The sequence below is a fragment of the Petaurus breviceps genome, unplaced genomic scaffold, assembly GCF_028583685.1.
Source record: "Petaurus breviceps papuanus isolate PSGF00001 unplaced genomic scaffold, PetGlider_PUasm1.0 90822, whole genome shotgun sequence".
NCBI lineage: Eukaryota > Metazoa > Chordata > Mammalia > Diprotodontia > Petauridae > Petaurus > Petaurus breviceps.
This window is the reverse complement of record NW_027187351.1, coordinates 4,519,344-4,543,734: the sequence shown is the minus strand read 5'-3', so window position 1 is coordinate 4,543,734 and position 24,391 is coordinate 4,519,344. Positions and strand designations below refer to the sequence as shown.

Sequence of the window (24,391 nt, the reverse complement as noted above, 5' to 3'; positions counted from 1 at the left end):
TTGAATGAAATGAATGAATGAATAGTATAACGAAAAGGCAAAAATACACAAAATTACAATTTAGAAGAGGACGCATAGAGAAATTGCTACTACCTTGTTAGTCAAGAAACATTTATTAAGCACCTACATATATCAGGCATTGTGCTAAGCACTGGGGATACAAGAAGGGGCAAAAGATAGTTCCTGCCCTCAAGGGGTTTACAGTCTAAAGAGGGAGACAATATGCAACAAATATATACAAAGCAAGCTACATAGAGGGTAAGTTTTATTGTTCGGTCATGTTCCACTTGGGGTTTTCTTGACAAAGATAGTGGAGTGATTTGCCATTTCTTTCTACAGCTCATTTGACAGATGAGGAAACTGAGGCAAACAGGGTGAAGTGACTTGACCAGGTCACACAGCTAGTAAGTGTCGGAGGCCACATTTAAACTCAGTTTTTCCAGACTCCAGGCTGCAGTCTATTCACTGCTCCACCTAGCTGCCCACAGGATAAACAGGAACTAATTAAAAGAGTGCACTGGGATTTAGAGGGGTTAGGAAAGGCTTTTTGCAGAATAAGGAATTTTAGTTGGGACTTGAAGAAAGGTAGGGAGGTCTGTTGTCAGAGCAGATAAGGGAGAGTGTTCCAGACATGGAGACAACAGAGAAAATGTCCTTTCTTCAAATAACACACTGTCTTCACATAATATGCCTTAATTTTCTCCCTTCTCTCCTTGTCTTTGTTCCTATAGGCATTGAAAGACCCTGGGAAAAATTACCTTGTTGGCAACCAGCTGAGCTGGGCAGATGTACATCTGCTTGAACTCATCTTAATGGTTGAAGAACTCAAGTCTGGTGTTCTCTCAGCATTCCCTAAACTGCAGGTAATTGCATCAAAAGCATTCACTATATATATTGTAAATATCTGTTGACTTACATGTCCTCTTCTCCATCAGAATGTAAGCTCCCTGTGGGCAGGTGTAGTTTTTGCTTTTTCTTTGTATTTCTAGAGCTTAGCACAATGCTGAACACATAATCAATACATGCTTGTTTAAAAGATCAGGAATTTCCTCTGTGTACCCTTCCTCCAAGGAATCCTTAGATGATTGTCATGAATGGCCATGGCCCAAACCAAATATCTGTAAAATGTTCTCTATCCTTTAGATGATGGCTCTCTGATCTTAGCTGGATGTCTTTTCAGATGGTAGGCATGAAGACCACTGGTGAGCCCAGAGCTCAAAGTCTTTCCAGCAATTAAGAAAGTAAGCCTGTATACATTTTGAAAAAAAGAAGGCTGTTTCTTCATATATTTGTTATATTTAGATTATATCATATCTGATCTGAAAAGAAGGGGCCTTACACATTTGCAGAGTAGGGACTTCCTAAAGACTTTCAAACATCACTGCCTAAAGGATGAAAATGCTTGCCTTAGCTTTCCCACACAATGAAATAACTTCCAAAGGGTCTTGGCAAGAGCATCCCTGGGTCCTGCTCCATTGTACAAGGCTAATTGCTTCATTTATAGGTGTTTTTTTTTTCATTTTAGGAGTTCAAAGCTAGAGTCAGCAAACTCCCGAGGATTCAGAAATTCCTTCAGCCTGGTGGTCCAAGAAGGCCACCGATGGATGATGCAGGTTTTGAAGCTGCAAAGAAGATTTTCAAGTTTGAAAAAGGAATGTTTCTTAAATACTCGGGTACTGTAATAGCTGAATTCTAGTCATGCCCACAAAAATACTAGGATGTGCTCCTGCAGCATTCCTAGTTTCAGTAACTAGTAAATATAATGCCTCCCTATAGAGTCTGTTACAAATTGGAAAACCTAATCTTTACATTGCTTTTTATAAAACTTCATTTAATTAGAACTTTATCTTACTCAGTGTCATAAACTCATAGGTTTTTTTTTAAGTTACATATTTAGAGCCAAAAAAGATGTTAAAAGGCACTGAGTCTATCTAGCCTCTTCATTTTACCAGTGTGGAAACTGAGAACAAGAAAGGTTAAGTGACTTACCAGAAGTCACAAGGAGACCAGAGGTCTCCTGGTTTCAAATTCAACACTTTTTCGACTGTTATGATATCTCTGCTTCAACTAAACCAAATTTTTCTGGAAAATGGAAACGTTTGGAATAACACTGAAAATCATATGAAAACAAGATAATCTAAAGATTCCTTTAAAAAAAAAAACAACCCGACTAGATGTTGTATTAGGTTCCTTTTAGATGCAAACCTTTTACAACTGTCCTGATAGTGTTCAGGATCCTCAACAAAAGAAATTATGTTCACTTATCTTCACTGCACAGGATGTAGGCAGGAAAGCAATCTGCCAATATTTTAGAAAGATTTTCATTGAAAAACAAATACGGAAAAAAGGTTTATTTAGTCCCAATGAAAAATTTCTATTAAACAAAATACCCTATTCCTTTTTCCTTATGACACTTTATTTAATCATGGTTTTATTATACTTTAAAAATAATGATTAGTTTTAATACAATCAAGAAAAAAATTGAAGGTTAACTTTGAAAATTTCCCCTTTTAAAATAGCCCTTATCTTCTAAACATAAAGATACATTTTCAGGAGAAAATCAATGTTTTTATTTCTCCAAGCAGATAATTTGTTGGTGCTATTTTGTCAGATCTCATTGCAAAGTAAGCTAAGCAGAGACTTATTGACACTTGGAGGCGGAGTCAAAGGAAGCTTAAAGTTTGAGTGTCACTAATTAAAGTTCAATCTTATAAACTCAAAGTAAGTTTAAAAGTGGCAGGTGGAGTGCTAAGCAGAGTTGTTTAGTCTTATTTCATCTTCTCAGTCCACTCTACTACTGACTTAATGAAAGGGGAAGGAGTGAGTAGGTTCCCAGTATGAATCCTCACAGGCCTTGGTGAGTTAGGGGGGTGTCTGCCCCAAGCATGTGACGACATCCCCAGATGGAATGGGCAGAGGAGAACAGTTAGTTCCAATGGTCATGAAGGTGACAGCACTTAGAGCTTGGTCGGCCATTGAAGAGTCCAAGGTCATCCTTTGCAACCTGGGCCATTGCCAATCATCCTGATTTTTGTCTTGTATGGGGTCCAAGACTTTCCAATATTCAGGAAAAAACCACTGAGGCAGAGTTCCAAGTCAATAGCACTTTACTAAAGGGTCCATGGCTCCCTCCAATAAAATAGACCTGAGATCTTCCTCACAATCTGAGATACTTCCTTTTCCCCAGGGCCTTACTTTTATTGGGTTTGATACCCAAACATGCAAAAGAGGCATGGTGAATTTCAAAATCTTATTGGTTGGTAGATCTTGATTTTGATTCTCCAGGAAAGCCAGAAATGATGCATCAGGATGGGTGGTCACAGGATGGGCAAGGCAAGGGTCGTCTCTGCTGAGTAAGTGGCCATAAGGTGGTCACCTGCTCATGTTGGACAAGAGAGGGTGGAGGTGTAAAAACAAACTGGGGGACTTTCCATATGAAGCCACCCATGTGAGGCTTGGGCATGGAAGTTGAGCAAAATAGGATGGAGATATCTTTGTCAGCATTCTTGTGGTTGTGTAAGTGAGCTTCATAACTGGTAAATGTGGTGAACGTTGGATTAAAGTTTGAGGCCTAATATACAAAGCTTATAATCACTACTCCTATGGAATCACATCAAACTAATTAATACTGATTGGAATAAAATAGGGGTCTAACTGATCATCTATCATACTTTTCACCGGACTTGGATGACTCTGGAAGAGAGGAGGCTAAGGTTTGTGTAACTCATCCTTATTTAAAGCTAGTTCATGAGCAAGTCAGGACATCACCCATGATGTCATCGGTGCTCTTCAAAAATAGAGGATGAGTAACAACATTCTCTCTCTACTCTAGGAAGATTAAAAAAAAGAAATCAATAATTTTCTACCTTTCCTGCCCCATTAAGCTCTGAGCTCCCAGCCAGAGAAAGCACTCTGCAAATACCTCAGTTTTAAATCTCTCTCTCTCTTCTCCTGCAGTATTCCCCCTCAACTGTCTCCTCTCAAATGCAATTCCAAAAGATACACACGAACCAGCAAATAAATGTTTAAAACAAAGAAAGGCAATCTGATGTTTCCCATACCTAAAGAAGAAGACATCAGGCTATAATGCAAACAGAAACTTGCAGAGGCCAAGAACAGTGATTGGTTAGTACACACTGCAGAATTCCCACCAGCCGCCAAGGCTCCCTGACCGGGAAGCCCACCCACCTCTGTGAAGGTGAGCTGACTGGATAAAGGCGAACATCGGTGAGGCAGGGGACGGGGAAGAGCAGGGTCATGCACGACAGTGAATTTACCCTAGGCCCAAGTTTCCTTCTCAAGGATCCCTCAGGGGCGGTTGGAGCTGATCTGGCAGTCTGCTCACTTCTCTGAGGGAGGGCTGAGGTTGGGGGATGGGAAAACCAGACACAACATACTATTAATATTGGCCCTCAGTCTTTCTGGCCACATGTATAGGCAAAGAATGGAACCCAAAACAAGGCATTTTTGCTCCCCCCCCCCAAATCCAATGAGCAGAATTAGCAAGCTGCAAGTTAATAAAACCTTATCCCACTGAGGTACAGAAATAGAAAGGTAATGGAGTCATAGATTCTTAAGTATTTGTCCTCTTCACTCAAGCCTCAGAGGCAGGTTTGAGCTAGCTAATTCAGTAGAGGCCAGTTTCAAAAAATTATTTTCACTTTTCTCTTTAAGTTTCAAATCCCTCAAAACACTAAAGTCCTTTGATTTCTTCGGTGTGCTGATTCACTCCATCAATGCAGGGGGAAAAAGCCCAATGGAATTGCTAGGTGACTTGCCCAGGGTATCCGTACAGTCAGTCAGGTTCAGAGGTGGAATTTAAACAGAAATTCCAGACTCTGGGCGAGGGCTCTATCCACTGTCCCACACTGCCTCCAAAGTTCAACACAAAACCTATTGTGTTCGATCAGTTTCATTTGGGTACACTTACTTATTCTGAGAGGGGATTCTAATGGGAGTGAAAAAGAAAGTGGGATTGTGATGGTGATGTAAAAAGAAAAATATCAATCATACATGAAGCATTTGTTAAAGGAAAAACCTTACAGATGGATATGTGAAAGTGTGAGTAGATTTGATGGGTATAGGACCTGGACCCCACCCTTGAACTTTCCCATGAATTTCAGGAACCCAGGCACTGAACCCAGATCAATGGCTAGCCTGAGTCATTGAGTTCATCCCAGTGTAATCCTTTCATTGTGGACCCTACCCAGCCCAGTCCTTCATCCTCATTTACCTCTGACCCAGTCCTAGATTTTTCCAATTCATTTCAGTCACTGGTACCTCAGCCAAGGCTTCTGCACACCCTCCCACACCGAGCCCTCCCCCTCCCCCCCCAGCCCACCTAGATGACTTAATTAGTTTACATGACACTCCTTAATCCCATCCAGACTCCCTTTCTTGGATACCTCTGTATCACCACCCCAGGATCTTTGTCACTTCTTAATCCCATCTAAATCTTCCAAAAATCTTTTCCCCTATCATTCTTGTCCCCAACAAATGCACACTCATTCCGAAGTCTGGCCCAGTTGTATTGGCACCACAAATAAACTCGATATTTTGACTGGAAGAACTGAGTGGTTCAATTCTTTTGAGGCAGATCTGCACCCTACACCCTTATATTTTGGGGTTCCCAGCACCACTAGACTACAATAGGTTCAGCAAACATTATAGGTCAAAGCTTTAGCTCTGATCAGCAGGAGAATTTAGCTCATGAGGAGCTGCTCACACCTAATCTAGATGAGATACAGTTAGGGAAGGGAGGAGGAAGGTAGCAAGCATTTATTAAGTACCTGCTGTGTGCCAGGAACTGTGCTGAACTGTGGGAATACAAAAGGAAGCAAAAGACAGTTCCTGCCCTCGAGCCTATAATCAATCAACAAGCATTATTAAGTGCCTACTATTCATTAAGCTGCCTACTATGGGGCAGTTAGGTGGCACAGTGGATAGAGCACTGGGGCTCAGGTCAGGAAGATCTCCGTTCAAATTTCATCCAGACACTTACTAGGTGTATAACCCTGGACAAATCACTTAACCTTGTTTGCCCCAGTTTCCTCTGTAAAATGAGCTGGAGAAGGAAATGGCAAACTACTCTAGTATCTTTGCCAAGAAAACCCCAAAACGGGTCATGAAGAGTTAGATATGATTGAAAAACTGAACAACAAACCCAGGTAGGAGGGAGAAGATGAGTCTGGAGAAGTGCCTAGAAGGAGAGGGCTGGTCAAGTGGACTTCAGGCAGGGTTCAGTCCAGGTTCCAAATCTGAAGTTAGAAAAAATTGAGATAATGGTGTGCATCCTTTTTAGCTTCTAGAGCTCCTGGGAATTAATTAGCCATCATCAAGTACAGCTGGGCAGATTTCTCAACTTCCCCAGAGAAGATTAGAAAGATCTGACTGAGGATGTTGAGGTTTGGGGTTTAGGGGTGCTCAAGACCCCAAAATTCCAACATGCCAGGTCCTGCCAAATGAATTCGACTCAGGTCTTCTCAGCCAGAGTAAAACAAAATTTATTAAAGATTCCCCATATTGGGTAGACTCTTAAGGAGTCTATGCATTTGTAACACTTGTGCAGACAAGTGGGCCAGGAAAATATGACACACGCTGAGTCTGAGCTAGATTGAATCTCAGCCTTCTTGGGGGCAAGATGGATCTTATATACAGAAAGACTGTGGGAGGGATCTAGGGGTGATCTAGAGGAGGGGTTTGGAGAGGGTCTTGAGGGAGGAGGAGTATAAGCCGGATCTTGATGGGAATGAGGTCAGACTCCAGGAACCAAGAAAATGGGATCAAGGGCGGGGAAACAGCCAGAGGCAATCCAGAGGTAACAGACCATGGAGGGCTAGGCCAGTTTAAGGGTAACTGGTTTGGTTGTAGGTATTTTGGTAGAATCAAGGGTGAGAGGTAGCTGAAGACTACCTAGAGAAAACAGACAATGGGAGGCTTTTGGCCTCTGAGGAACCCCAGATTAAGGGGGAAGAATCAGTACCCATTTTATCCAGCCCTGCCCTTTTCAGGTACCCTAAAATGACTAAACAGGGTTAACCTCCATAGCTACCCTGATGAATAATGAGATTTCAGTGTAAGTGAGGAAAGTTTCCCTAAGGATCACTGTCTGATTAGGATATCTGGAATTCCTTTCATAACAGTAAAGAGTTTTTAACAATTAGGGACAAAAGTCTGGTGGAGGCAGCCCATACATTGAAACTTATTCCTATTGATATTTAATTATTCAGAAAGTTAAGCATAGATGATGGTTAAAATTCAAATTCCATCTCAAACACTCACTAGCTGAGGGACCCTGAGCAAGTGCCTTAATCCTTTTTGCCTCAGTTTCCTTATCTGTAAAATGAGCTGGAGAAAGAAATGGCAAATCACTCTGGTATCTTTGCCAAGAACACCCCAAGTGGGGTCATGAACAGTTGAACACAACTGAAATAACTGAACAAGGCTAGATATTAGATACCCAAAGCCTTCCAATCTTGAGTGATAGTTAAGAAAGTGATCATAAATTTAGACCTGCAGATCTTTTTGGCCATATAGTTGAATCCCCTCTTTTACTGGTAAGGAAACTGAGGCCCAGAGAAAGGTAAGTGACTTACCCAAAGTCACACCAATAATAAATGGCAGAACTGGGATATGAACCCAGGACCTCTGACTCCTAATCTAGCCTTCTTTTCATGCTGTTTTACATAATTCCCTCACCTTTTGTCAGCTTAAATTGAATTTCACCAATGTTTTAATGTTCTCCTAACAAAAACATAAAACTATAAAGGTGCAAAAGCCCAAAATTTTTTTAGGCAAACCCAAAGTTGTGGTGCTTCGCACATGTGTGGGGTGAAAAACCCCATTAAAAATTTAGTCAAGAACCCCAAGGGGTTTGTGGATTGAATTTGGGGTGAGAGGTTCATGAACTTGGATGGGAAAATAATTACATATTTATGTTCACTAACTTTTAACTGAAATTTACCATTCCTTCAATTATGAATTTTTAAAAAATCATTCTGGGAAGAAATCTGTTGGCTTCACAAGACACCAAAGAGGTCCAAGGCACAAAAAAAGCTTGAGTCCCTGTTTTGGATTTTTGTTTTGGAGAATCACAGGGTTTAGAGATGGAGGCTTAGGACAATGCCTGATGCATAGTAGGCATTTTTGGCAAAGATACCAGAGTGGTTTGCCACTTTCTTCTCATGCTCATTTGACAGGGGAGGAAAATGAGCTTCAGTAACCCAAGGCCAGATATCAGAACTAGGGATTTAAATACTGGCTCCAAAACCTGATTTTTTTCAATTACAATTTCAATTACTTGGTTGTTGTCCTTCATTCTCCAAGAGGACCAAAATGACATCACTATGTTAAAGGCAAGTTTCAATGTGTCTCACTGTGGCTGATCAGACCAATATGAGCCCAGAATGTTCTACCACAGGTCAGGCACAAATAATCTGTGTGAACATTTGGGGTGGATTCTCCAAATCTGCATATCCTGCATTTCCTTTGAGCTGTTTCAATTCTGCTTTGCTCACAGAACACAGCACCTTCTCTGATTGTGGGAACGCCATGCTGAGTGATCCTGTACCAGTGTCTCCTCCCATGCCACACACTCAGTTCCAAAGTTCTTGAGAGAGACCTTGAGAGTGTCTTTGTATTGATTTTTTTGACCATGTGAATGCTTACCCTGTTTGAGCTCTCCATAAAAGTCTTTTTGGCAAGTGTACATTTTGCATTCGAACAACGTGGCCAACCCATTGGAGCTGTGCTCTCTGAAGTAGAGTCTGAATGCTTGGCAGTTTAGTTCAAGTAAGGACCTCAGTGTCTGGTATCTTATCCTGCCAGGTGATCTTAAGAATCTTCCCTAAGACAATTCAAGTGGAAGTGATTCAGTTTCCTGGCATGATACTAGTAGACTGTCCAGGTTTCATAGGCATATAACAATAAGGGCAGCCAGATGGCACAGTCAATACAGCACCAGGGCTGATGTCAGGAAGACCTTAGTTCAAATTCTACCTCAGATACTTATTAGCTCTGCGACCCTGGACAAGTCACTTAACCCTGTTTGCCTCAATTATACACTACACTTAACCACTGACAGAATACCTACCCCACCTTATAATCAATTGTGCTCCTGAGGTAAAAAATAGTTTACATAAAAATTTTGCAAATTTTTTTTTTGGAGGGGGGTGTTGTCATTTCAGTTGTATCTGATTCTTCATGACCCCATTAGGGGTTTTCTTGGCCAAAATAATAGAGTAGTTTGCCATTTCCTTCTCCAGATCATTTTACAGATGAGGAAACTGAGGCAATTAGGGGTAAGTGACTTATCCAGGATCACACAGCTAGTGTCTGAGCCAGATTTGAACTCAGGCCTTACTGACTCCCAGCCCAGAGCTCTATCCAAGCTGGTAGGTCTATGCAATGTACAACAGAATCAAAGGCCTTTCAAAAGTCAAGAGATGACACTGATACTAAAACGAAAAAGCTATCTTCTTTGTCAGACTTGCTTAAAATCAAAGCATATCAGAGATGTCAAGGATCTTAAAGATGCCCCAGTCCTAACCATTTTGTTTTATAGATTAGGAAATAAAGACTGAGAGAGGAAGCATGAGTGCCCCAAGGTCACACAGCTGGTTAGTAGCAAAGCCAGGAGTACAAAGCAGCATCGGTGATCTTTATATCCCACGATAAAGCAGAAACTAATTATTGATTCCCAGAAAAATGGCTTCTGAAGAAATGGAGAAACATTTGGCCTAATAGAACACCGGATTTGAAGTTTGGGGGTTTAATCTCTGTCTCTGACACTTATTAGGTATGTAACTTGTGACTTGCCCAGGGTCACACAGGTAATAAGTGCCTAAAGTCAGATTTGAACTCAGGAAGATGAATCTTCCTGACTTCAGGCTCAGCATTCTGTGCACTGTGCCACCTAGTCGCCAATTATTGTATTTAAGGAACAATTATTATTATTATTTTGCATTTTGGAGGGCAATTGGGGTTAAGTGACTTGACCAAGGTCACATGGCTAGTTTTTGTGTTAAGTGTCTGAGGCCAAATTTGAACTCAGGTCCTCCTGACTCCAGGGGTGGTGCTCTATTCACTTCGACACCTATCCGCCCCTATTTTTTTTTTGTTTAAACCCTTTGCATAAATTAAGTTAAAATTTATATCCTACAAAAATGACATTAGAAACAGATTTAAAATAGAAGAATTTTTATTTGAATATGAGTTACACTCTGTTCCTACATCCAGTGTCTACACGGGGTATAATAAAACTTAAAATTCAGGATGAAAAGTATTTCCTCTGTAGCTTATAAGACAGACTGGGCAATCAGTATTTCAGTCAAACCACACATAAGGCATCCTATTAACTGACAAGTATTATTGTCATGTAAACTTTTGTTTGGTGACATCAGTGTTTGGAGTTTGGAGAAAACAAATATAAAAGACTTTAAAAATTTATAACATAGACAATGACTTTGCACCTTCTATAGTGATAGATAAAGGGAGAAGAAATAAGGGTCAATGAGACATGATTCATTAAGTACTCTTTAGGAAACAATCACTGCCAAGTAGAAAGCAGGTGGAAACTTTTTTTGGTTAAAAAAAAAGCTTGTACACTAAGGTTAATAGGAAAAATGTCAGTTTGTTAGTTGTTATTTTTTCTTTACAGGTGCTTGACATTTCTTGTTGAAACTTATCTTTCAAGTACAAGGAACACATTTAGTCTGCTGTGGCGGAAGGAGGGGAATCATGTCCTTGGCAGCTGGAGATTCTCATACAAGCATCAAGACGAGTCTCAAAATCATCAAGAGGCTGTTTTAAAGGAAAAGAAATCCAACATAAGGGTTAATAATTGATACAAAATGTGAAGATAAGAAAGTCCGTCCAGAGGCAGCCAGGGGGCACAGTAAATAAGGAGTCAGGACTGACATAGAAGATGATATGTGTAAAGGGATTTGCAAATCTTAAAGTACCATGTAAACGCTAGTTATCTATGGGTCATATATAATGTCTGTGTAGTATATGCTATATTATATATGTGGGCTATATGTAATGTAGGATATATACATACACATAGAGACATACTTTTTTTTCAGTTATGTCTGACTCTTTGTGACCCCATTTGGGGTCTTCTTGGTAAAGATACTAGAATAGTTTGCCATTTCCTTCTTCAGCTTATTTTACAGATGAGGAAACTTGAGGCAAACAGGGTTAAGTGACTTGTCCAAGGTCACATAGCTACTAAGCATGAGGCCACATTTAAACTCAAGAAGATAAGTCTATATAACTGTCTTATTGTATATTCAGTATTCCACACCCATGGCCCCTGCCTCTGTGAAGAAGGGAAGATGGTGGATTTATTAATTCTTCTCCTTGCCCAAGCTTGTTTTAATAATTATAGAGGGTTCCATTTTGTTCTTTTAGGAACAAAGGCAGCTAAGTGACAAATTGGTTAGAACACTGGGCCCAGGGTCAGGAAGACCCAAATTCAAATCCAGACTCAAACACTTAATACCTTCTCAGAATGTTTTTAAGTGCCTTAAATAAATTACGTAGGATGGCAAAGAAAACCAATCATATTGAAATAAAGTTATCAGTATATTAAAAACCAAAGCTCATAGACTCCCCAGTTAAGATCCCTTGTAATAAAGTAAGGGAAAGCAACATGGCCGAAAAAGCATGCCAGGTCTTTATGGGTAGGGAGGATAATGTGCCAAGTTACCACAAGAGCTATGTGGTGAGAGAGGGTGTAGCAACTGTCTTCCACATTGGGGTAAGGAAGAAGGAACATAGTCAAAGGACACTTTTAGGGATCGGTTCTTTTTCCCAACTGTGGAGTCCTGATTAAAGTGTTACTCAGTCAGTTACTGACGACTCTCATAAGAATTTAGGTTTTTTGGACATTTTAGAAATACTGTTTGATAAGGATGTTCTGGAGTATGTAATCTCCCCCTTCTAGGTATACTTGTATTTCTAAGCTATACAGATGAGAAACTATTCTTTGAAATTCTCAAAGGAGATTCTGTAGCACCCCCCCCCCAAATAGATCCCATTGTCTCTCTTCCATTAATTCAGAAAATTGGATAAAATAACAATATCCCCACCAATCATTTGAGTTTGAAAGAAAGCAAACTTAGTAGAACCTTTTTTAAAAATTCATTTTTATTCTTTCTAATTTTCCCCAAAACTTTTGGTGCTCAATTGATGAAAAACTTTTATGGATGGGTATTGGTGAATTCTAGCTCCTGACTGTTCTTGTTATGGAGACTTAGCATCTGTATTTCTTGGTGCTAACCTTTCTTGCAAGAAGAAATAATTAAATAAATCCTTCTTGTCTCTACTTGGAGATATCTCTGCTTATTTTATTTTGGTCTCTCATACCACACACGTGTTCACATCAACAAATATTAAAAGCGGGCATGCATATATTGCCAAGAGCCTTTTACATAAATGACTTCACTTGATCTTTTTTTAATACTAGTTTGCCATTTCCTTCTCCAGCTCATTTTACAGATAAGGAAACTGAAGCAAACATGGTTAAGGGACTTGCCCAGGGTCACACAGCTACTAGGTGTCTGAAGTCACATTTGAATTCAGGAAGATTAATGTTCTGACTTCAGGCCCAGTACTCTACTCATTGTGCCACCTAGCTGCCCCCCTGATCCTTATTTAATTAGTTTAATAAAATAAGAAGAATGACTTAGTGAATACTAATTTAAAACTTGCATAGGCTTCTAGGCTATTATGAAAATTACATTTGGTAATCTATAAATGTCCCCCTACCAATACATACAGGTAATTCATGTGTAACCTATAGAGAGATCAAGTGATTTGCCCAGGACCACAAAGCTAGGGAGTGTGTAAGGTGGCACTCAATCCAGGTCATTCTGATTTCAAGGCCCATACTGACTGCCAAAGACCTATCCCTTCTGAATCTCAGCAAAGGAAATTAAGGACAGAGATACTGCCTTACCTTAGGCCAGCCACAATCCCTGCTGGCATTAGTTTCTTGGATCTCTTGAACCTTATGCCCATGATAGTGGCCAGAAGGAAGGTAGTGACTGTAAAACAAACCAGGCCATGAGCTAATGTTACAACAGAGTGATTCTATGATTACACATGAAAAAAGACAAACATGATCTCATTTGTTCAAAACTCTCCCCCCTCCCATAAGACACAGCAAGCTTTTTTGTTGAAACTTTGAATGGCTCTACTTCACAAAGACACAATACTTAGGAGAAAATTTATTTTCAAATCTCTAACCAGGAGTAATATAGCAAAAAAGCTAAAATTTTTTTCATGGGACATCTGAAACAACATGAAAGTAATCCTAATCTATACTCCCTCCCTCACCTCCCAACCCCCGCAAAAAGAATAGGTTTTAAGGAGAATGATATATCATGAAAAAAGAAGTTCTAATTAATAAATTAAACCTGGAAGAAAAGAATACTGGCTTTTTAAATGTCATAACACCTGGGAGAACTTAATTCATGAAGACTAAATAGACTAACTGCCTAATTAATAGGATTCAGCATGCCCAAGAATCAGATATTATATACTCTGCAGGCCAGCCTTTCAGCAACTCACATCTACACGAGGCTTCAGGCAGTGTTTATGGCATTATAATGGCATTCTTGAAAAATGGCTTTTAAGAAAAAAAAAACCAACACAATTTACCAAATAACATGCAGTAAATGACAGAAAACAAGCTGCTTCAGTGCGTGTAAAAAGTACATTTTAGAACTGCTTTCTTGTAAGAATATTTCAGTTTGTTTTGTGCACTAATTTATTCCTGACACCATTCACAGCCCCTCTTAAAAGAGAAAATACTCAGCCCCAACTCTCCCCTATCCCAGACCCACATGTTATTATTACCATCTCCTCCCAAAAATATAAATTTGTGTTTCAGTTCACAGACAAATTCAAGTACTTTTTTATGGCAATCAAACTGCTATACTAGAATAATATTAATTCATTTGGTTTCCCAATCCTTCTTTGATTCAAAGATGTCCATGATTAAATGGGGCCATACAAAGCCTATAATTGTTGTGCCTGTGGTTATGCTTCTCCTTGGCATGCCAGGAAAACCCTTAGAAATGATCAACCCATGATTTTGCAGATTATTTAAGGCACAGCACGACCCAAAAATTATGCTTGAGAAAGCTGACATTCAAAGGAAAAGCATTCAGAGCTGACTTCTCCTCAGGTACTCTCCCAACACCCAAGACAATGATTCATATTTCTACAGCTTTTGAAGGTTTTCAAAAGTGCCATCTTTACAATGGTCCTATGAAGTAAGTGGTACAAATATTTTTATGCCCATTTTATAAACAAGGAAACTGAAGTGTGGAGAAATTAAGTGACTGACCCAGAGTCACACGGGAGATGGAACACACACCTTCTTGATGACTCCAAATGCATTGTGCTTTCCGCTTACACCACAGTGATCACCTTTAACTTGAACCTGGAGAGCTGGGGGTTCCTAAGAGGCAGCGTCCCTTGTTAGGGTCACAGACCAGGAACTGGAAGGGACCCCAGAGGTCATCTAGTCCAACTCCCTCATTTTTCATATGAGAAAACTGAAACCCAAGTAGTTTAAATGACTTGCCCAACATTACCCAGCTAGGAAGTGTCAGAGCTGGGATTTGAACCCAGGTTCTCTGACACCAAAGCCTGTGCTTTTTCCACTCTTCAGTTAGACCTCAACTAGTGTGAACAATAAATCCCCATGAAGAGGTCACATTATTCAAATTCAAACTGCATATTTCCATCGGGCTGGAACCAATGACCATGTTTAGATAGTTGAAATTTTGAATAATATAAACTTAAATATCTGAGATGGCTTCATTAGATTCTTTATTCATACAAATTGGTACTCAGCTGTGCCACTTTAACTTCTGCTCACACAGAATTATTTTCCTGATTTGTCCAATGCTAAGAGATCTTGATTTTTTTCTTTAAACATTCTCTTTTCTCAGTCTAGACCAATATAATACTCACATAGTGATATTTTGACATCTCGGGCATCACGGGAGACACAGTAAGCCCCATAACCAGCCAACAAGCCAAAGAAAAGACCAGCCACCAAAGATACAATGCTTCCTAAAGCAACAAGGAGGGCAGAGGGTCACCAAGAGAAACTCAAATCAAAGAAATATGAAACAAGATGACATCATTTCACTATTTCACGGAAGCTGTATTGGTGTGGGCTGTCTCTCCATGGAGACAGAACACAACTCCTCCAAAGCACTTTCTGGTGGACCTCGGATAACAGACACACACAATCTGTCTCTAGTCCTATTCTCAAGCCCTTTATTCAGCATGGTATAGCCTGCCAAAGCTTTGTGTTCCAGGACAACCACTGGGGTCACCTTCTCCTACCAACCTAATGCATAAGAATATGATTTTTGTAGAAGATTTAAAATATTTGTAGAAAAATAAACTTTCTTTCAAAGGTAATGGTAAAAAACAATTGATCAGCTAGTATTTACTCAACACTTCTACCCGTCTATCGCATCCTTCTATCAGTCTATTTATCATATCTTTCTATAATCTGTGTCTATACTGTCTATCCTGTCCTTCTGGCATCCTGGGCCATTGCCAGTCATGTTGACTTTTGTTTTGCCACTGGACTCTGGAAGACAGAGTGAGGCTGATCCAGCTTTGCACAGTTCTGATTCACTTAAATCCAATTCATGAGCAAATCAAGGCTTCACCCTCTTTAAGAATGACAGAGGAATGACAACAATTCAACACTTCTAGGGCTCAGGCATAGTCTTAGGTGTTTGGGATGCAAAGGTGAAAAAAAAATCCAAAGTAGTCCCACCCCTCCAAAAGCTTATAGTCTATGAGCTTACTTAAATACATAAGTAAAAACACAATATATGAGAAGTAAATACAGCATAATTTGGGGGAGGTGGGTGCTAGGCTGAAGGGAACCTCAGAAGCAGACAAGGTCAACTTCTGATCATTCAAAGATAAATGTTTATTAACATCTCTTTTTTTTAAACATCCTCTTAATTTCTTAATGAAGCTTCCCCTGGGAGCTCTCATTTGTAACAAAGAATTTAAAAGAAAGAATGAAGTACAGGAATAAATGTTTTTCGTAATCTGGCTCGAAAGATGAAAAAAAGTTAAATTATTCAGGTTATTATGTCTGACTCTATTAGTAGTGTCTGGCTCTTCACAACCCTATTTGGGGTCTTCCTTGGCAAAGATACTGGGGTGGTTTGTCATTTCCTTCTCCAGCTCATTTTATAGATGAGAAAACTGAGGCAAACAGAGTTAAAGTGATTGTCTCAGGATTACACAGCTAGGAAATGTCTGAGACCAGATTTGAACTCAGGAAGATGTCTTCCTGACTCTAAGCCTGGTGTTCTATCCACTGTGCCACTTAGCTGCCCTCAGGTCTCTTTACTGTTTTAAAATTGAAATGATTTGGAAACTTTGCTGGGGGAAAAAAGCATTTTCATGAGCAGTTCAGTAGTGATGATTACTTCACATTTATATGGCATTTTAAGTTTTGCAAATCAATTCACACACATTTTCTCATGTGAGCCTCATAATAACTGGGTGAGGTAGATGCTATTATCACCTTAATTTTATGAGGAATGAGAGAAACTGAGGGTCAGAGAAATTAAGTTTGTCACACAGCTAATAGGTATCTGAAGCAAGATTCAAAACCAGTTCTTCCTAATGCTAAGCCAAAGGTACCTATGTGGGCCTGGAGTCAAGATGATGTGACTTCAAATACAAGAAGAAAAACTTAATAGCTGTGTGACCTCAGTTTACCTCAGTTTCCTCAACTGTAAAATGGGAACAATAATAGCACCTTCTTGCCAAAATTGTTGTGAACATCAAATGAGATAATATTGATAATGCACTTGGCACATAGTAGATGATTAATAAAAGCTTCTCTCCTTTCTTCTAAGTTCAGCATTCTATCCACTAGGCCAAGCAAAGGATCCGATTTCTCTGAAGTTCAAAATAGATGACTATCTATGAAGTTTCAAAGCCTGTTCAATCATTTACAGGAGTTACATTGGCTTCTTCATTTTTCTATTAAATACATCAAAAAACAGGAGAAAAAAATAGCTTTAACCATAAACTTAGAGGGCACAAAGGGGATGAAATGGGTCATTTGTTCTAATCTATCCCCTTAGCCTCAAAGGAAGAAGTACCTACACTATAGAAGACAGATGGTTTTTCTGCCCTTGTCTTCTGGGAGATCTCTAAAAAAAAATTAAGTTCTGACATCTAACTCTGGCTATTTTGTCTTTACTCAAAACTCTTTAGCATACCAAGATTGGCAGGAATATAAAAACTTCCCAGAAAAAAAACCAAAAACAAAAGATTTGAGTTTTCACTCCTACAAAAGGGTAAGAAGCAATAAGAAAAATATGAAACATTTTGCTCATAAATTTCCCTTCCTCAAGACATTTTGCCTTGTTCAGTTATATTCCTATCAAGATAAATAATCAAGGATCTGATCAGTGGAGGAATTAAGTCTTAATGTTACCCGAGACCTTTAGAAAAGTTAAGTAATTTGTCCAAGGTCTAAGTGACAAAGGCTAGGTTTAAACCCTAGTCTTCAGACTCCTACCATGTTTCCCCGATAATAAGACACTGTCTTATTAATTTTTTTTGGACAGAAAAACACCAGAGGGCTTATTTTCAGGGGAGGGCTTATTTTAATGAACATTGACAGCAATTTTAATAAACAGGTAAATGTGAACAAAAAAATGTACCTTTATTCAATAAGCAAATCACTGGGGAAGAATAGGATGACACGCTCACTGCTGCAGCTCTGATTGGATGCAGCTCGGAGCGCGGCGTGCGTTTCACCTGGGGGGGGGACGGGGGACGGTGCATACAGAGGGTACCGTAATGTAGCATGTAGCGCAGGGGATCACCTTCACTACAGTAGCAATCTCAATAGGGCTTAGTTTCGGGGGAGGGCTTATTTTAGAGGAATCTTACACAGTAAGGGGAGGGCTTATTTTCGGGATAGGTCTTATTATCGGGGAAACACGGTAAGTCAGCCTCTAATTCTACTACCTACAATGACTCTTCACATAATTACATAAGCATATTAAAAATAAAATTCTGATACTAGGTGTCTTCCACTGCACCACCTAACTGCCCCCACCAGTCCTAGGAGAAAAACAATCCAATCTCTAACTGATAATTAGAAAACTTAAAGAGAGTTTAGTATTAAAGATGATATTAAAACTGAGAAGTCTCTAAATTTTTTATCTTATTCACAAGTTCTAATATTGTTCTTATAAACTTTGATTCCTAAGTCACCTTTAGATTTAAAATTTAGAATTTACCTTTGCGATGATATCCCAACATGCCTCCAAATGCTATTATGCTAGCATATCCAAAACCAACCCAGTCAACAGTCATGGTTACACGTCTAAAAAAATAGAGAAAATTAAGAGGATTGAATAAGATAAAACTTAAAAAAGAATTTTTTAAAACAGGGAAATGGGAATCAGACAAAAATTATTAGTAAAATAAAATAGAAACATAAAATAAAATCAACAATGAACAATTTTTCAAGCCTGTTTACTGAAAAAAGAAAAATGTAGGCAAATACTTAGGATTAACCCTTGTTTTCCTTACCACCCCCTTCCCCACAACACATGAAATGACACTTCTCTTATCTGGCAGCATCCAGAAATGAGGTATTCAAGAGTCAGGATTCCAGATAAGTCAACTGTCAAAACTTATAATATCTTTCTTACAGAAAACTAAAAAATGCACTCCACACTCCTCTGCCTTAATAAGCAGAGCATACCTCAAGGATCCATGATTTCATCGGTGTGGACACTCCCGCCACCAATGCAGACTGTAAACCCTTCTATGTCTTGGCAGAAAGTCTTCATGAATTAGTGTGGTTGAAAAAAAACAAAAACAAAAAAAACTGATCATCCAGTGGTCAACTTTAAGATGAAGAGCTTCTCCAGACTTGGCTAGAATGGTCCTCAGAGGATGGATACACAGTCTGTCTCCAGGGCTGTACTTGAGGACTCTCCTGTTGGTAGAGCTGGCCAGATCTTGTGTTCTACTGACTCACTGCTCTTGGGAGCCCAGGGCCATCTACATGCCAAAAGGAGGCATCATGAGAGGGCGCTGGTAGAAGAATATCACTTTAACTTTTCCTTGATGACTCTGGGCCATCACTACAAATATCAAATTCTGTAGAAGGGCCCTAACACAATGATACCCATAATGGCCTATGGAAGATTGTGGGTCCCTAGCATGTGTTTCCCCAATAAGCTGTGTGCTTTTAAATATTTCTTCCATTTCCTCTCAGCTGTCTGCTGTCCCTTCTCACCACCCACAATGGTTTTTTCTTCTCTGCTACTACTTCTGCTAATCTACCACTTCCCTATTAGTACCATTTTCTTCTCCATTGACTGGTGCCTTGTAGTTTTGGCCTTAAGGGTGGCTGGCTTTGATGGACGTCATGAACTAACACAGGTACTACTTTATCCTGATTTGCAAACCAACCAATCACCTCACAGTCTGTCATCTTTGATGCTCTGCTTCTCCTTCTAGGCCTTCTGGGTTTTCCTGGCTGTTCCATGGAGTTGAGGGTACCAGAAGTCTCAGGATCAGGTAAATTGGATATGCTACTGAGCTGGAAAGTAAGTTCCCCTAATTTGGACAAATAGGGTTTAAACTTTTAGATCTGATGAAGTGGAGCAAAATGAAGTATAAGAAAAACCAATAACATCACATGTACAGTGACTGTAATAATGTAAATGGAAAAGAAGGAAGGAAAGAAAGGAGGAAGGGAGAAGAAACTGAATGATGTATAATTATAATGACCAAATCTAGCCTCCCCCAAAAAGAGGTAGGAATGCCACCTTGCCTCCCCCTATCTTTGCAGATGATGGAAGGTTTTAGATATGGAATACTACACATTATATCAAGGTTGGTTAATACATTAGTTTTGCTGAAGCTTCTTTATTTTTTTAACTCTTTGTTATAAGGTTGGTTCTCTGGGTAGGGGAATGAGACTACTTTGGGGGGCAGCTAGGTGGCGCAGTGAATAGCACTGGCCCTGGAGTCAGGAGGACCTGAGTTCAAATCCGACCTCAGACACTTAACACAAAATTAGCTGTGTGACCTTGGGCAAGTCACTTAACCCCAACTGCCCTCCAAAAAGCAAAAAAAAAAAAAGAGTAAAAAAAATATAGAAAACTTTGGAAAATGAAGGTGATATAAAACCAAAAGATATTAATTAAAAAAATTAAAACTCTTTAGATTACTGCTGTTGTTACTCAGTCATTTTTTAATCACATCCAACTCTTCCTGACGTTACTTGGGGTTTTCTCGGCAAAGATACTGGAGTGATTTTCCATTTCCTTCTCTAACTCATTTTATAGATGATAAAACTGAGGCAAACAGGGTTAAGTGGCTTGCTCAGGGTCACACAGCTAGGAAGTGTCTTTGAGGCCAGATTTGAACTCAGAAAGATGAGTCTCCTTGACTCTAGCAATCTATCTGCTTGCCACCTAGCTGCCCTGTGGTTACTCCTAAACTTTTTCAAATGTCTTAAAATACTTAGAGAGCTTCTGAATCTTTTATCAGACTCTCCACATCTTCCCTTCCTTCTGTCTCTATTATCCATAAGATCCCAAATGGGGATTAAGTGGCCATTAGTACTGGGCACAGATATAAACTACAATGAACATACTTCGAGCTTCCATTAGAAGGCCTCTATGGTCGCTTCTAGCTCTGAAATGCTGATTGTATTAAGGCACCAATCCAGCCCACCTTTTACAATAGCTCTCTTAGGGCACCCCCTCTTCCCCCCTCCCAGATCTCATCTAACTCTCTAGAGAACCAGGGAGTTAGTTGTTGAACTACCCTCTCAACAAAGGGTCTTAAAGGAGTTATAATTGGGCTCACAATCCAAAACCTAACATCTTCAGCTATCAGAAAGTCTACCAAAGAAAAGTGCCATGGGTCTCCCATATATGATTAAGGTTTGTTATGTTTACAAGTTCTCCCTCAGAATTAAATTTACTTACTACAGGAACGCAAGTCTCAGTAAAAAGTGATAGGGAAACAAAAAACATCGTAGAAAGTAGGGTTTGGGCCCGGATACTAGAAGAAAGCTGGTGACACAGAGAGAAACTGGTAATTAAGATGAGAAGCAGATTTGGGGGAGGGAGTTCTGATTTAGTTTTATTTAATATACAGGTGGAATATCTAGGTGGACATATACAACAGACTACTGGAAATATAAAACTAGACCTCAAGGGAGAGTTTGGACCTAGTGATAGAGATGTGGGAGTTATCTGCATTTCTATGGTAATTGAAGCCATATAGATGAACCAAATCAGGAGTAGAGAACCTATGGCCTCAAGGTCGGTCACATGTGGCATTTCTCCTTGGGTGTGGCCTTTTGACTGAGTCCAAGTTTTATAGACCAAATCTTTTTATTAAGGGGATTTGTTCTGTGAAGTTTGGATTTAGTCAAAGGGCTGTACTTAAGGACCTAGAAGGCCACATGTGGCCTCAAGGCCGCAGGTTCCCCAAATCTGAACTAGATCTTCAAAGATGCGAGATAAATGGGGCAAGGAGAGAGCCTTAGGTGACACTCATATTTGGGCTATGGGAGGAGGAAGAAGCAGTGAAGGAGACTAAGGGATTTTTAGAAAGAAGAACCTAGAGAAAGCAGTATTACAATGCCCAAGAGAAAATGAGAGAATCCAGAAAAAAGCAGTCAAATGCTACAGAAAGGTCAAGAATTAAAACTGATTAAAGTAGTAGACTGACAAATTAAAAAGTCATTGATGATACATTGACGAAAGAATTATTTCAGTTAAGTAATGAGGATTCAGTCTTTACAAACCTTAATGCACTATATAAATGTCAGCTATTATTATCATTAATCAGATTAGCAATCTTCCAGGACATTAATTAGTAGAGAAACAGGATTAGAATCTAGGATTGTCTCTTGACACCCCCCTCCCCAAGAGTTCTTTCCATAATAGCCATTTATTCAGTGCCCACTATGTATAGAGCACTGTCCTATGAGTTGGGGAGATACAGATAATTAAGATATAATTTCTGCCATCACTTACAAACTTTCTCCAGGGAAAAGAAAGCAATTCACCAATTATACTGACATTCTCATTCCTCTACAAAACTGTCAAGCTCAGCATATTCAAAGCCCTTATTATTCAGGCAACCCAGGAGAGGTATGTGATATGCCAACATTAACTGGAAGAAGCCAGAGAAAGACTGAAATCAGGAAACTTCAACATCCTCATCCTTAATTAACATTCATATGTCCAGATCTGTCCCCGAAGTAAGTTCCTGTTTTAATGTTAGATCTGAGAGTTAAACTTGAAGAAACTGTGCAAAAAACGCCTACCCAAATCCTGGCTCACTTGCTAGGTCTTTCTGGCTCCCAAATGAACTGAATGGCAGCTGCAAGGCTTAGAGAGTGATGGAACTGGAGTAGGAAATATTTGAGTCCCAGATAGTAGTTATGTGACCCAAACAAGTCACTTAGTCTCTTTGACTCTGTTTTCTCATCTGTGAAATGGAAATAAATAATAGCACCAACCTCAGAGTTGTTGTGAGGTTCAAATGGGAAATAATATCGGGTGTCCCCAAAGCTTTAATGCAGCTTTAAGCTTTAGCAGCTTGTATAGGAAGCATTTTGTAAATCTTAAATCCCTTTGTAAATGCTAGTTATTATTACTATGAATTGCCCTATTCTAAGGTACTCAGAAGTCAAGACCCGTGAACTTTCTGGTCATTTATTTATTTATTTGGGCACAGAAAACCCCACATCAGAGAGTAGCATCAGTTTTCTCCCTCCCCCACCCTCTACTTTCCCCTGAGGGGTCATCTGGATACACCAGAACTGCCCAGAAAGCTGCTTTTAAGAAGGAAGTGGATGGTGCGCATCGAGGTGCCACACAGGACCCCAAGTCACGGAAGGAAGGGATGTTCTGACAGCGCTTCTGTAACTCAGGATGCCGAGAGCAGCAGCGATGCTTTCAGGTGAGACTATCGTGCATTTATACTGGACGGAAACATTAAATGGAAGGGAAGTTGTCCCTGAGGCTAGAAAGCATTCCCTTACCCCTGCAACGAGGTTCATTTCCCCAGAGAACTCAAATTCCCTTACGAATGAAGTTTGGTGGCTTCTTTTTTTTTTTTTTTAAATGCCCTTTACCCTCTCCACAACAATCTCCAGCAGTTTAGGGTGTGTTGCAACATGGCTGGGGGAAATCAGCCAGAGGAGTTCTGGCTGATTCTGAGGTGGTTCGTGTCTGCTCCCGGAAGGGATGGTAAAGGAGGGAAAAACGAGGGATTAGGAGATCTGCAAGAAAAGAGTAAGACAGGGATGTCTGCTTCCTGGAGACTGGACAGGTGCGAAGCTGCTCCCAGGCTGCAACCGCGGAATGGAAGAGCTGGCAGGGGACCCCGGCGATCATCTGACGGTCCAACCCGCACAAACCTTTCTACCCTTTGCAAGGTCAACTGCCTCGTTTGCTCCCTGGGGAAAAAGCGAGGTGTCGCTGCTCTGTGCTTAGAGTACCCCCTCCTTCATTTAGGTCCATCATCGGGGGAATCAAGGGCTGCATCCCCAAGTGAGGGGATTCACTGGCCAGTCAGTGTCCCCAGCTGCACTCGGCCCTCCAGACCCACGCCTGCAGATGGGACGCGCCCCCTTAGACAGACAGCAAGGGGACCACCAGCTCAGGTTTACTTTGCTTACCTTGCGCCCAAGAGCCGATCCCGCCTCCAGCACCCTCTGAACTCTCTTTCTCCCTTCCTTCTTCCCTCCTCCTCCGGTCGCTCCTCCCCGGTCTCTGCGCATGCTCGCTTTCCCTCTCTCTCCTCTCTCTCTCCTCTCTCTCCTCTCTCTCCTTCCTCCCCTTCCTCCCTGCGTCCCGGTCCAGTCACTCCAGCCCCGCCCGAAAGGGGAAGGGAACCGAGTCAGTTCCAGCGCCAGAAGCCCGGGCCCTTGGGAGAGGACGGAGGCGGAATCCGAACCTCCCGAGCCAAGGCTCAATCTATGAAACGTCCCTGGCAACGTTCTGTCTACGGAACGCCCCGGGCCGCGTTCTATCCACGGAACGTCCCTGGCCGCATTCTACCTAACGTCCTGGGCCACATTCTGTCTACGGAACATTCTGTCCATGGAAAGTCTCGGCAGCGTTCTGTCTGTGGAATATCTCGGGTCCGCGTTCTGTCTCTACGAGCAGCCGCGTGACCACAGTCCTCTCCCAGGCTGCAGTAACACATCGTGGTACCTTCCCAACATCCAGTCCCGCAGTCAGTCACGGCCTTGCCGACTCTGGGCCTCGGAGCTTGCTTCAGGGGACAGCGGAAGGGGTGGCTGCCACCTGCTGGAGATAAA

At 40.6% G+C, this 24,391-nt stretch overlaps 1 protein-coding gene and 1 pseudogene across 3 annotated transcripts; one reads left to right on the top strand and one right to left on the bottom strand.

Moving 5' to 3' along the window:
* LOC138147990 (glutathione S-transferase-like) overlaps positions 1 to 1,841 on the top strand; it is a 50,136-nt pseudogene extending 48,295 nt beyond the window's left edge.
* An 8,339-nt stretch (positions 1,842 to 10,180) lies between these two features.
* On the bottom strand, positions 10,181 to 23,891 carry TMEM14A (transmembrane protein 14A). 3 transcript variants are annotated; one of them, XM_069070594.1, is made up of 7 exons: positions 23,747 to 23,823; positions 19,514 to 19,653; positions 18,791 to 18,872; positions 18,321 to 18,406; positions 14,989 to 15,090; positions 12,962 to 13,049; positions 10,181 to 10,800 (listed from the first exon to the last, which is right to left on the bottom strand). In XM_069070594.1, the coding sequence occupies exons 4-7, from the start codon at positions 18,394 to 18,396 to the stop codon at positions 10,761 to 10,763; spliced, it is 306 nt and encodes a 101-aa protein (XP_068926695.1). In that variant the 5' UTR covers positions 18,397 to 18,406; positions 18,791 to 18,872; positions 19,514 to 19,653; positions 23,747 to 23,823; the 3' UTR covers positions 10,181 to 10,760. The 3 variants fall into 3 exon arrangements, with proteins under 3 accessions (XP_068926695.1, XP_068926694.1, XP_068926693.1); XM_069070593.1 differs by lacking the exon at positions 19,514 to 19,653 and having other exon boundaries at positions 23,747 to 23,878; XM_069070592.1 differs by lacking the exons at positions 18,791 to 18,872; positions 19,514 to 19,653 and having other exon boundaries at positions 23,747 to 23,891.
* Positions 23,892 to 24,391: the final 500 nt, after the last annotated feature.

What these genes read in the sequence shown, in the direction of transcription:
- TMEM14A (XM_069070592.1), bottom strand. Translation starts at nt 18,396, where the DNA reads ATGACTGTTGACTGGGTTGGTTTTGGATATGCTAGCATAATAGCATTT. An exon ending in AGATGTCAAAATATCACTAT is followed by an intron (nt 13,050 to 14,988) that starts GTGAGTATTATA and finishes TTTGTTTTACAG; the next exon opens with TCACTACCTTCCTTCTGGCC. An exon ending in GGGATTGTGGCTGGCCTAAG is followed by an intron (nt 10,801 to 12,961) that starts GTAAGGCAGTAT and finishes CCTTTAAAACAG; the next exon opens with CCTCTTGATGATTTTGAGAC.